General features: G+C 39.4%; 2 protein-coding genes across 2 annotated transcripts; both read left to right on the forward strand.

Moving 5' to 3' along the window:
* The first annotated feature begins 2021 nt into the window (after positions 1-2021).
* Defa3 (defensin, alpha, 3) lies at positions 2022-2990 on the forward strand. Its single transcript, NM_007850.2, has 2 exons — positions 2022-2227; positions 2787-2990. Exons 1-2 carry the CDS (start codon positions 2056-2058, stop codon positions 2894-2896), a joined length of 282 nt encoding a protein of 93 aa, NP_031876.1. The 5' UTR covers positions 2022-2055; the 3' UTR covers positions 2897-2990.
* A 9016-nt stretch (positions 2991-12006) lies between these two features.
* Defa5 (defensin, alpha, 5) lies at positions 12007-12988 on the forward strand. Its single transcript, NM_007851.2, has 2 exons — positions 12007-12223; positions 12785-12988. The coding sequence occupies exons 1-2, from the start codon at positions 12052-12054 to the stop codon at positions 12892-12894; spliced, it is 282 nt and encodes a 93-aa protein (NP_031877.2). The 5' UTR covers positions 12007-12051; the 3' UTR covers positions 12895-12988.
* The last annotated feature ends 345 nt before the right edge of the window (positions 12989-13333 follow it).

Below are 13333 nucleotides of genomic sequence, written 5' to 3' on the forward strand. Positions count from 1 at the left end.
TTTCTTTAGGTTAGGATAGTTTTCTTCTATAATTTTGCTGACCCATTACGTTGAAAATCTTCATTCTCATCTATGCCTTTTATTCGTAGGTTTGGTCTTCTTCTCATTGGGTTCTGGATTTCCTGGATGTTTTGGTTTAGGTACATCTTGCATTTTGCATTTTCTTTGGTTGTTGTGTCAATGTTTTCTTTGGAATCTTCTGCATCTGAAATCTTCTTTTCCATCTCTTCTATTCTATGGCTGATGCTCACATCTATGGATTCTGATTTCTTTCCTAGAGTTTCTATCATCAGAGTTGTCTCCCTTTGGGTTTTCTTTATTGTTACTACTTCACTTTTTTGATCTTGGATGGTTTTGTTCAATTCCATCACCTGTTTACTTTTTCTGTAATTTTTTAAGGAATTTTTGTGCTTCTTCTTTAAGGGCTTCTGTTTGTTTAGCAGTGTTTTCCTATAATTCTTTGAAGGATTTTTGTGCTTCCTCTTTAAGGCCTTCTATCTGTTCAGCCGCGTTCTTCTGTGTTTCACTAAAGGGAGTTATTAATTTCCCTCTTAAAATCTTCTACCAGCATCAAGATATACAATTTTAACTCCAAATTTTGCATGGGAAAATTTGTTGGAGTATCCAGGACCTGCTAAGGTGGGAGTGCTTGCTTCTGATGATGGTGAGTTGTCTTGGTTTCTGTTAGTAAGATTCTTACATTGGCCTCTCACCATCTGTTAATCTCTAGCATTCATCTTGATAGCTCTCTCTGGCTGGACTTTTTTCCTTCTCTGATTCTGTTAACCTCTCTCAGCACTTCTGCAAGTCCAACTGCCTCCTGAGTCTCAGTGGTCAGAGTACTATTTGCAGGCAAGCTCTCTTCTTGCAGAAAAGGTGCACAGAGGTCTGGAGCTCAGTTCTGCCTCCTGGAGGAAGACCAAGGCAGGAAAGTTGGCCTGTCTCAGAGGCTATGTTGCTTCTGCTGTCTGTGAACTCTCCTGGGTAGATTGGTCTGTGAGGGACCAAGGATACAAGCTTGTGAAGTTTTATATGTGTGTAAAATAGTATTCTTGCTGCTTAGCTAACTATCATACTGAACTTTACATAGAAATATTTTAACAAATGAATAGTATTAATTAACATGTAAATATGAGTTGCACTTGTGATAGGACAACTCCAGACAGTAACTGAGAACAGCAGGAAGTTCTGTACGCTTTGGTGTGTATGTAGTGTGAGAAATGGGATGAAACACATAGAGAACAGTGGTCATGTATGACGAGATGACACTTCTTAAGATTGGGTACTAGCTTTTGAACCTCTCTACGTTGTGCATGTCATTTCCTGTAGATCAGTACTCATTTTCTGAAAATAAAAACACTGCAGAATCTCAAGCATGTAGAATGACACATTCCTTAAGGGTCCCAAGCATGGAGATGCTCCTGGACCACACTCTTGTGCGATGTGTTCTGACACTTTGGCTTCTACAGAACAACTCACTCTAGCTTCGTTCTTACAAACTCTGTCTCTTAAATGCAATTCACTAGGGGCACAATGAGGCCATCTTACTTTCTCTATAATGGCCTCAAGTAGGGGGTTCACAATGTTATCCCTCAGGAGGATGATTGATAATACCTGAATCATGCAAAGAACTGACTCTCCAGTCTACCTGGTCAAGGTCTGATCCACACTTTCTGAGAAGTACAGGCTCCATGTCCAGAACATAAAAATCTTTTGTTTCTTGAGCTTATCAAATTAGGCAGTGCCCAGCTGTTTTCTTCTCTGAAAAATAAGAGGTAAATGCTCAAGCAGATGGGAAATGGGAGAAGACTGCAGGGCCCCTTCATCATTATCAGTGGGAGGGTTTTGTCACAGAACACACAGTGCAACACGATGGTGGCAGCCTTGAGGACAAAAGAACATCAAAGGGAACTTGAGGTTAACAGCCTCTCCAACTTCCCATCAAAGAGTGCCTTCTCTAGGTGTAGGCCTTTCTCTGTCCTATAAATGCAGGCTGGATATTCACTCTCCACACATTGGGCTCCTGCTCACCAATCCTCCAGGTGACTCCCAGCCATGAAGACACTAGTCCTCCTCTCTGCCCTCGTCCTGCTGGCCTTCCAGGTCCAGGCTGATCCTATCCAAAACACAGATGAAGAGACTAAAACTGAGGAGCAGCCAGGGGAAGACGACCAGGCTGTGTCTGTCTCTTTTGGAGACCCAGAAGGCTCTTCTCTTCAAGAGGAATGTGAGTATTGGTGTCCGGTGTGATGGATGCTTGCATCCTCCTGGGGGAGGGATGGAGATGAGCCCTAGAATCCTGGTAGAGTAATGTGGCTCTCTGGCAATACGATTTTAATTCCTTTTATATTCATAACACTAAGAGCGAGAGGAAAGCAACTCTAATTGAGTATCTTTCTCATAAGTTTTTACTGTAAAATGATATACACAGGAATTTCAACACTCACAGAACTCCAATACTCTGATTAGATGCATATAGAATAGGAATAGTCTTGGGTATTAGTAGAAATCTTTCTTTATGTAAAGCAACATTGAATCAATTTCCAAGTATACTAAAGTGTCTACATCGTGACAAAAGGAACACAGCAAATAAAGACACCTCAGAATGGCTCTCAAGTGCATGACCTACACCCCTGAAGTGTGTGATTGGTTGAGATATCCTTGCTGAAGGCTGTATTGTGGCCAAAACAGCACAGTCATGCTGTATCACAGATCCCCACAGGATCACATACTATTACATGCTGCCAACCTCAAATCATAATGCCTGATTCTTTTTGTGTCTCCAGCGTTGAGAGATCTGGTATGCTATTGTAGAAAAAGAGGCTGCAAAAGAAGAGAACGCATGAATGGGACCTGCAGAAAGGGTCATTTAATGTACACACTCTGCTGTCGCTGAACATGGAGACCACAGAGGACAAGACGAACATGAGTACTGAGGCCACTGATGCTGGTGCCTGATGACTACCTCGCAATAAATTGTTCGCAATATGCTTCCTTTGTGTTCACATTCTTTCAATATATGCTACAAGGCTCAGTCAAGGCTCTGTATATAAAGTACCAGGACCTTCTAGGAAACCTTTGCAGATGAATGAATACTATAATTTTTTACTTGCAAGATACTGGCTCCAATTAATATCAATTTAGGGATGACTCCAGGTTCAGAAATAAAATGAATAGAAAGTTCAGAATGCTCATGATCCTCACATATGCTGCTCCTGATTTTTGACTCTGCCTTTGGGTACTCTTGACTCACTCTCAAAAGACATTGCCTATATGTTAAGAAAAACTAACACTTTGGCTTTCAGGTTTACAGAGTACTAAAATGATTTTTTTGAAAGCTACAGTGTCCTTAAAAAGTGTGTAAATTTTAATGAAACAGACCTGAATTATGGCTTATAAACTGAGAGTTACATTTGGCTCTGTGGAGACAATTTTATCAATATTAAAAAAGTTAGTCAGGGCAGAATGGGTAGGATGAAAATCAGGGCATCCCACACTATGATCTGCATGTAATCTGTAGTGTCCAAAGTCGTATAGGACAAAATACAGTTTCTATACAGAAAATGTCTTTATATACAAAAAGTGTACATGTCTAATGACTGCAGTGTGCTCTACAAGATACACTCAAGTGACTTACCCTGCAGCTTTGAAGGGTTTAATGCAGCATGGAAGAGATATGCAAGATAAATAAAGAATTTGGTAGGCAGTTGTTGAAGCAGGGGCCTCCAGTCATGGTACAGGGTGCTAAGAGTCAGATTCTAAATCATCACACATTCCTTCAGGGAAAACCATGTCCTAAATGAAAGGACAACAGTTATGGTGACCTCCAAATTGCAGGTTCTAGTAGCACAGATGTTGTGGATTCACGTAAAATATAGTTGTGGGCATTCAATAGTGATGGAACCATGCTAGGCGAATATGATACCCTTTCACACTTTGAGGAAGAAAGCATGCTAGAAGCATCATACTTGGTCAATTATAGCAACCATGGCAGAGACTAGAACCACTGATTGAGCTAGAAGAGAAAGCCATTACAACTCTTTTCGCCTCAAATATTACAGAATTCCAATTAGAAGATTCAAAGCAGAAGGCAGTTATCATAGTCCACAAGACATTTTAGCCTTTAAATAAGTCACTGGTAACCTGAGCAAAATAAATTTAACAGTTAAGTCAATATGGGTCATCCCTCTGAAATGTAATTATCTTAGGGTATAGGTCCTCTGTTTCTAGGAACAGTGAGCATAACTCCAGTAAGTGTCAATCAGCAAACACATGACAAAATCACATTGGTCAACCTCTCTACTAAAGTTTTCCAAGGACTCTCCTCTAGTTCACTTGGCTAAAAGTCACTCTTTTCTTTGTCTCCAGAGTTTATTTAACACTTCTCCCTGTTGCAAATTCTTGACCCTGGATGCAATAAGATCATGTATTCTTTCTTGACCATTTACAATTTGGGGAGAATTTTTCTTTTAAATGCAAGGTTTCATGCTGCAGATCCTCTGGGTCCCTTTGTCTGCTTGGAATGGGTCTCTGGTCACAGGTGGGCAAGGAGTTGTAGGGAATGACAGATAGACCAACACTCGAGATTGTGTAGAATCTGAATGTAGTTTGTCAAATTGAGCATTAAGCTTTTTATACAGAAGAAAATAGGGAAGTTAAGTCACATAGCAGCAAGGTACAAATGAGGTTACCAGATGCTTAATGACTTTTACACTAAACAGAGGAATGTAAACACAAAAACTGGCAGAAACTGGGCAATAAAACAACTGAGACAAAGTCAGCTCTATCTCAGGTCAGCTATAGTCTTAGAAGCCAGGTGTGAGAACTTTACACTCTTAGGGCAAGGGTTTTCACACCCAAGTCATCGTTCTAATTAGGGGGTTCCACTCTAGCTAAAACGTGTCAGGCTCAAGGCTAGAGGTAACAGTGCAGGATCCACTCTGGATCTTCGATTAAAATATGTGCGTTGGCTCACCATGGAAAAAAGATTGCATTCAGAAGGATAGAAAATTAAGAATAGGATAGGAAGAAGTCAACAGAATCACTTTGCTGTCTATTGACTTGGTAGTGCCATCTGCTGTCCTGCTTGATGTGAATTTACTCTTTCTGTCAGAATGACAAGGTTCATGAGTGCCTTCCTTCAAGAGAAAGACTCAGGAAGAGGACATAGAAGGTATGTGTTTATGGTACAAAAGACAGAGTATGAATGACAGAGGACATAAAAACTATAAACCTAATGCCACAGAATATTATAAGCTTTCAGAGATTCTGTAAATCATGCACAACAGTGCCAATATTATATATATGAAGAGCTATGTACTCTCTCATTTTAAATTATAATTGTTACATGTATATGCATATTCATAAAATTTTAATGGATACATATGCAAATATGTATGTATAATAGAGTCTATTTAACATTTCTCATATGTCCATGTGTCTATGGCTAAGATTCAGGATTGGGGCCTATAACTGAGAATAGGACCTTATGAAACAAAACCTTCCCTATAGCAAAGGAAATAATCAGTCCAGTAAAGAGGAAGCTCACAGTGTGGTACAGACCCTTTGCAAGCTACATAAATGTATGGGTTGTCATCCAAAATATACAAAAAACTAGGAAATTAAATGAAGACAGTTAGTGAAACAACCTAATTAAATATCATATATGGGTCTGAACAGAGAATTTTGGAAAAGAAGAAATAAAGTGACTGAAATGAGATCAAGAATGTTTGACATGCCATGACTGTACTGTGCAAGTCCAAGGCAAAGCATATCCTAGCAGGGACCTGGGAGTTGGATACAAAAACTCCACCACTTGCCCTGGAGGTATTGCCAATTGTTAGTTGCTAGGTGAGCGACAGTTCTTTCTCAGTGTATCTTCTGGTGAATTGATCATGTTCCAGTAGAAAGTATAAAAACATATTGGCAGTACAAATTGACCCAAATGGATTTAAAAACAAAAATTAAAAAAATAAAAAAGGAAATGAACATGGGTGGATAGGGAAAGGGGTGGATATGGTAAGAGTTTGCTCAGTGGTGAGTATTATCCAAATAGGATAACCAGTTGTTGGAAATTTACAAAGAACTAATAATACTAGCCAAGAATTATGCTTTAAAAGGTTCAACATTCTTATCAGAGAAATGGAAATTTAAAGTTCTCAGAGGTTTCATCTATGCCTAGTCAGAATGATTAAGATCAAGAAAACAATTGTCCACAAGTGGGAGAGAGGGTCTAGGGAAAGGGGAACCCTCAGGCACTGTTGCTGGGATTGCAAGCTGGCACAGGAACCAAGGAAGTCAGTGTGGAGAATTCTTACAAAACTACAGGGAAATCTCCATGGCACAGCTGTACCACTCCTTAGCAAATGCCCAGGACTCAGGATCCTACCTTACAGTTACTGGCTCAACAATTTCTATTGCATCTGAGTTTTCAGCACCTATAGAAAGGAAAGGACATAATGTCCTTCAACTGAAAAATGGATCATGAAAAAGTGGGACTCATTTTTGAGGGTGAATCTTTCTTTTTTTTTTTATTGTACTATATGATTTTATCTATTTTTATTTTTTTAATTAGGTATTTTCTTCATTTACATTTCCAGTGCTATCCCAAGACACCCCCATGTCCTCCCCGCCCCCCACTCTCCTACCCACACATTCCCACTTCTTGGCCCTGGTGTTCCCCTGTACTGAGGCATATAATGTTTGCAAGACCAATCAGCCTCTCTTTCTACTGATGGCCCACTAAGCCATCTACTGATAGATATGCAGCTAGAGACTCTTATCTAATGAACAGACAAGTTGATAGAGAGAGAAGTAGCCAGAGCAGAGTGGTTTATCTCTTTGTATCTAACCTCCTGCTCACCCTTGATGCACAAAAAAAATGCATCATGTACTATGCCTGGCAACCTGAGTTCAAATCTCAGACACCACATTGTAGAAGCAACAAACAGGCTACCAGTAGCTGTCCTCTGACCTCCACATGAGTTCTATGGCACATGAGTTCTCTCTGTACATACAATAAGTGTATAAATAAATACAAAACAAATTTTAAGAAAATGGTAATGTTCACATGACAGACTTCCCTGCGTGTAGTTACAGAAAGCATACTTTTGTCCTAAAAAAAAGGTCCTCTAGTTTAGCCTAACTCCAAAGAGTCTCAAACATCCCATTTCACTTGGACTTGAACAAACATTGAGGAACTGCCAGTTTTTATAATAACTGAGAGTTGCTGTAGGTTGTGATGCTCAGAAGACATGTCCCAATTGAAATCACATCTTCTCCATCAACATGGTATTGTCCACATGTTCTACCATGTGGGCCAATGTCGTGAATAGCCCTGGGCCTAATTCTATTTTATGTTAAATCTGTTCTCCTGTGAGGGGTTGCAAACAAGGAATGAGTCAGCACTCAGGTGAATTCCTGAAAACCTGCTTCCCAACTTTATTTGTAAAATAAAGGAGAGCTGATGACTAGGCAGATAACAGGGAAGGTGGAGCAGGATGGGGGAGAGGGAAGAAGGAGAAAATGGAAGAGGGAGAGAGAGGACACAAAGGAAGGGGAAGGAAGAGGAGGAGGAGTGGGGAAGGAGAGAGAGGAGTAGGAGAAGAGGAAGAAAAAGAGGAAGAGGAAGAGGAAGAGGAAGAGGAAGAGGAAGAGGAAGAGAGCAGAAGCATAGGCCAGGAGAAACTGAAAGTTCTAAGGGGTCTTATAGATGTGGAAGATGGTAGTGAATGAGTAGATCTGCCCAATAGATGTGCACAGCATGGAATCATGTTAAGTGTGTTGTGCTTTCATTGCCAGGTCATAACTGGGTTGGAGAAATTTGCTGAAACAGGCCAAAGCCAAAACTTTTTGCTACATAGAACTCTAAAGAAATTTCAGTGACCAACCTATGATATCATGAAAACATACCCTATAGATGCCCAAGATCTTTTTAAAATAACCTGCTGATCACAGAAAATTCAAATGAACAACAAATATTAATGGCACATACCAGCCTGCTCTATGACAAGCCCATATTATAGCTTCTGAATAGGACTCTGCACCCTGTGTGTAGATCACAGAGAAAAAGTGTGTACACTTTTTCATAATGAGAATTGCACTAGGAATCTTTAGTTCCTAAATGTGCATCTTTAAAAGAAGGATGTTTGTCTCCATGCTCTGAGGACGTTCCTCAGCCAAATATGAAGCTCAGCCCTCTTCCAATCAATAGCCTTCATCATAGTCTTCTGGTGAGAAATACCTACACGTTATACTGTCAGACCTTTACTAGTTTTATTCTTCTCACCATCATTCATATCTGAAAGGTTCTCTATCATTCTCTGCTCAACCAAGGCTCATATATCCTTGCATGTAACATCTTTTATCTAATGTGTAAAAGTGCTTATTTGGTGGGATATCTCTTTAACAAACAGATGAAAGCTATAAAGTTCTTGAGGTATTTGAAATGAGAAGATACGTTCCCCATTAGTTTAATGAATAGAAACATTCTATATTGAATACAAAATTTAAATGCTATGGATTTTGACAACTTCTTACCTAAAGTAAGAATACTAAACTTTTATTTATTGTAGAGATGAAACAGCTTTGTGTTGTAACTTTATAGAAAAAATGATAATTTGAAAATTGTGATAAGCCAGGCAGCATTCTCAAAGTATATAATATGTGCAGTGTATTTCTATTAGCTGATACTTACTAATTGCTAAGATCTTTTTTTCTCCTTGGATAAGAGGTTTTCAGAATAACCAATTAAAATAGTCAAGTTCATTGACTGATATTTTGTGGGTTTGTAAAGGAACTTTAAAGAGGTTAATTGCCATACTCAGAAGACACTAAAGATTAGGCAACAGGCTGTGGCCAGAACTCTTACACTTTACCGCTATCCCATATTCCACCTTAACTCCTGTGTTTTAGAGTGATGCCTTCTGTCATTTATTGAGATTATTTGTTTTCCTTCTTTAGAGCCTGATAGGAGCCCAAGGTTGAAAGACATCTCTTGACAGATGGTGTCTCTACTTCTTCTCCTTGATCTCTGCCTCTACTAATTATCTCCTTTGAGATTTGATGTTAAACCACCAATAAATAACCCATATTCATTAGAAATATACGAAGAAATGAGGGTGTTTTTTGACAGTTATCAGAAGTAATAGCTCATATATGTGATCCCTACTACAGAAATAGAGTAAATTATTGAGGATAAATTCGAGTTCTGTTGAGTTTTTACACTCTGGCTTGTGATGGAAAAGATGTGCAGAACAGAACACCCCCACTGTCTCAGAGTCCAGGATGCAGTACAGGAGAGCATAAGAAGATGCAAGTTCTCAAGCTGAGAACCATCTTGCCAAGAACCTCCTGTGGGTAACCAGAGCCCTGACGCCTGTGAGACAGGAAGAGGGCTAGCCCTCCCATGTGCCTAAGTGGGGCATGTGCAAGACCAGAGACTTCAGATTCCACTGGGGGTTAACATATATTCTTTGCAGAACATAGTTGAATACATGATGATGTTTGGACAAGATTCACTACAAGAAGACATAGCAATGGACTACAAAGAGCTCCTTCAGTTTTCCAACATCATTTCAGTGTCTGTGGCCCACCTGAACCAACCACTACCCTACTTCCCAACATCTCATTTGGCATTCACATGTGACATAATACCTTGGAAAACTGAAGATGCTCAACACTCTACATGAGAAGGGGGAACTTCCTCCCTTGTGGCAGAGGGTGTGTAAGAACTGTAACTGACTTAAACACAGGATGTGGTAGGAATTTTGCTAATGCCACTAAAACACAAAGCTTGACTCTTACAGATTTAAATTGAAAGAAAAATAACTCAGAAATATTATTAAGAGATTTAAATGCCAGGCTGTTTGGAATAAAAAAAAAACTGGAGGAAGAAAAATGTTTATCTTAAGAAGATTTTTAAGATGTGCTACAAAGAAACAATTTCCAGACTTTTTGAACAGTAGCTAAAGATTCATTAGAGGAAATGTGGGCCTGGAAGAATGGCTCTGAGGTAAAGAATACTAGGTGCTCTTGTAAAAGACCTAGGTTCAGTTCTCACACCCACATAGCTGCTCACAGCATTCTGGAACTCCAGTTCTTGAGGACTGGGCTCTCTACTCTGCTCTCCACAGACAATAGCCACACACACACACGTACAGTCTGCCAAATCACTTCTAAAACAAAAATAAGTACATCTTTTTTACAAATGTAGAAAGAATGTGCCAACTAACCTCTCAGTGGAACATTTGACAAAACACAAGTACACGCACTTCTGGTGACAAAGCATGATAAAGATGAACTGTTATAATACTGAAATATCAATTTTGTCTATCAGATTGGATGAGGAATATAAGAAAAACATTATAGTACTTTTATCAATCTGCAGTAAAACCATAAAGTTCCAGCCAACAAAGCTGGAAATTCACAAAGCAAAAAACTGCTTTCCCCCAAGGCTCAATAAACCTAGTAGTATGTAAATGACTGCATGCAATTCCTCAGACAGAGGAATCTGGTTTCTACATTCTCTGGTGTCCATGAGTAGGTGTCTTTCCTCAATTGAGATATCTGATGCTACCAGGGCTTGGTAAGAAACAAAAAAAGAGAACACAAAGCAATAAGTAAATGAAAAGAGGGTGCAGAACAAATTTTGCTGTACTTAAAAAGGGCAAAATTCTCTAAGGATATATTCTGTGGTTCAGGATTCTCTAAGACTTCTTTAGCCAGTTCTGTACCGGACACTGGTAGGAAGGGTACAATGTGAAATTACATAGTAGAAAACTTTCACATGAGCATGGTGGCCTTTTGAGCATGCATATTTTAGAAAGTGCTACTTAGATCAATTCTGTGATGAGCAGGAAAGGTAACAATGTGTCTGAAATATAAGGTGGACTTCTTAACTCAAATCAAAGTCTACAGATGTATTCAAGAGGTCATTAAACAATTACATAAGTATGTATATATATATATATATATATATATACATACATACACACACGCGCACATATATATGGGTGTGTGTGTGGTGTGGAGGTTAATATGCATGTAAAATAGTATTCTCGCTGCTTAGCTAATTCTTTTTGAGACCTCTATATAAAATCATTTTAACAAATGAATAGTATTAACACATAAATATGATGTGCTATGTATGACAGGGGGACGCCATACAGAGAATGAAAACATCAGGAAGTTCTGTACCTTTTGTTGTGTATGTAGTGTGACAAATGGGATGAAACACATAGAGAACAGTGGTCATGTATGGCGTGATGACACTTTTTAAGATTGGGTACTAGCTTATGGCCCTCTCTACATTACATCTCTTGTAGATCAGTACTCATTTTCTGAAAGTAAAAACATTGCAGAATCTCAGACATGTGGAATGACACATGGCTTGAGAGTCCCAAGTATGGAGATGCTCCTGGACCACACTCTTGTGAGATGTGTTCAGACACTTTGGCTTCTACAGAACATCTCACTCTAGCTACATTCTTACAAACTCTGTCTCTTAAACTCAATTCACTAGGGGCACAATAAGGCCATCTTACTTTCTCTATAATGGCTCTGAGTAGGGAGTTCACAATGTTACCTCACAGGAGGATGATTGATAATACCTGAATCATGCAAAGAACTGACTCTCCAGTCCACCTAGTCAAACTCTGCTCCAGACTACCTGAGGAGAACGTCCTGCAAATTCAAAACATAAAAATCCTTTGTTCCATGAGCTTTATAAATTACAAAGTGCCTAGCTCTTTACTTCCCTGACCACTGAGCGGTAAATACTCAAGCAGATGGGAAACACGGGAAGATAGCAAGGCCCCTTCATAATTAATAATGGAAGGGCTGATGTCACTGAACACACACTGCAACATCATGATAGTAGCCTTCAGAACAGAGGAACATCAAAGGGATCTTGATGATAACAGACTCTCCCAGTTCCCATCAAAGAGTGCCTTCTCTAAGTGTAGACCTTTCTCTGCCCTATAAATGCAAGTTGGCTACTCACTCTCCACACATTGGGCTCCTGCTCAACAATTCTCCAGGTGACCCCCAGCCATGAAGACATTTGTCCTCCTCTCTGCCCTTGTCCTGCTGGCCTTCCAGGCCCAGGCTGATCCTATCCACAAAACAGATGAAGAGACTAATACTGAGGAGCAGCCAGGGGAAGAGGACCAGGCTGTGTCTATCTCCTTTGGAGGCCAAGAAGGGTCTGCTCTTCATGAAGAATGTGAGTAGTGGTACCCAGTGTGATGGATGCTTGCAGTCTCCTGAGGGAGGGATGAAGATGAGCTCTAGAATACTGGTAGAGTAATGTGGCTCCCTTGGCAACTCTATTTTGATTCCTTTTATATTCATAACAGTAGTAATGAGAGGAAAGTAATTTTAATTGAATTATTTTCTCATAAGGCTTTTAATGTAAAAAGATACACATGGGAATTTCAACAATAAGAGTGCTCCAATACTCTGAGTAGATACTTCTAGATCAGGACTAGACTTGGGTTTTAGTAAAAATTTTTCTTTCTGTAAAGGAACTTTGAATCAATTTATGAGTATACCCTAGTGTCTACACTGTGACAAAAGGAACACAGAAAATAAAGACACATCAGAATGGCTCTCAAGTACATGACCAACACCCATGAAGTGTGTTATTGGTTGAGATGTCCATGCTGAAGGCTGTACTGTGTCGAACACAGCACATTCATGCTGTATCACATATCCCCATAGGATCACATACTATTACATGCTGCCAACCGCAAAACTTATTGCCGGATTCTTTTTGTGTCTCCAGTGTCAAAAAAGCTGATATGCTATTGTAGAATAAGAGGCTGCAAAAGAAGAGAACGCGTTTTTGGGACCTGCAGAAATCTTTTTTTAACTTTCGTATTCTGCTGCAGCTGAATATGCAGATGACAAAGATATGACAACCATCGGCTCTGAGGCCACTGATGCTGGGGCCTGATGATCACTTCTCAATAAATTGTTTGCAATATGCTTCCTGTGAGTTTACATTCTTTCAATGTTTGCTAAAAGTCTCAGTCAAGACTCTGTATATAAACTATCAGAACCTTCAAGGAAACCTTTGCAATGAATGAATACTTTAATTTTTAACTTGGAAAATACTGGCTCTAAATACTATCAATTTAAGGATGACTCCAGGTTTAGACACAAGATGTATAGAAACCTCAGAATGTTCATGATCCTCATATATGCCACTCGTGACTTTTACCTGTCTTTAGGCAGTCTTGCCTCACTATCAAACACATTGCCTATATGTTAAGAACAAGTACCACTTTGGGTTTCAGGTATACAGAGTTCTAAAATGATATTTTTTAGGAAG

The sequence above is a fragment of the Mus musculus genome, chromosome 8 (assembly GCF_000001635.26).
Source record: "Mus musculus strain C57BL/6J chromosome 8, GRCm38.p6 C57BL/6J".
Taxonomy (NCBI): Eukaryota; Metazoa; Chordata; class Mammalia; order Rodentia; family Muridae; genus Mus; species Mus musculus.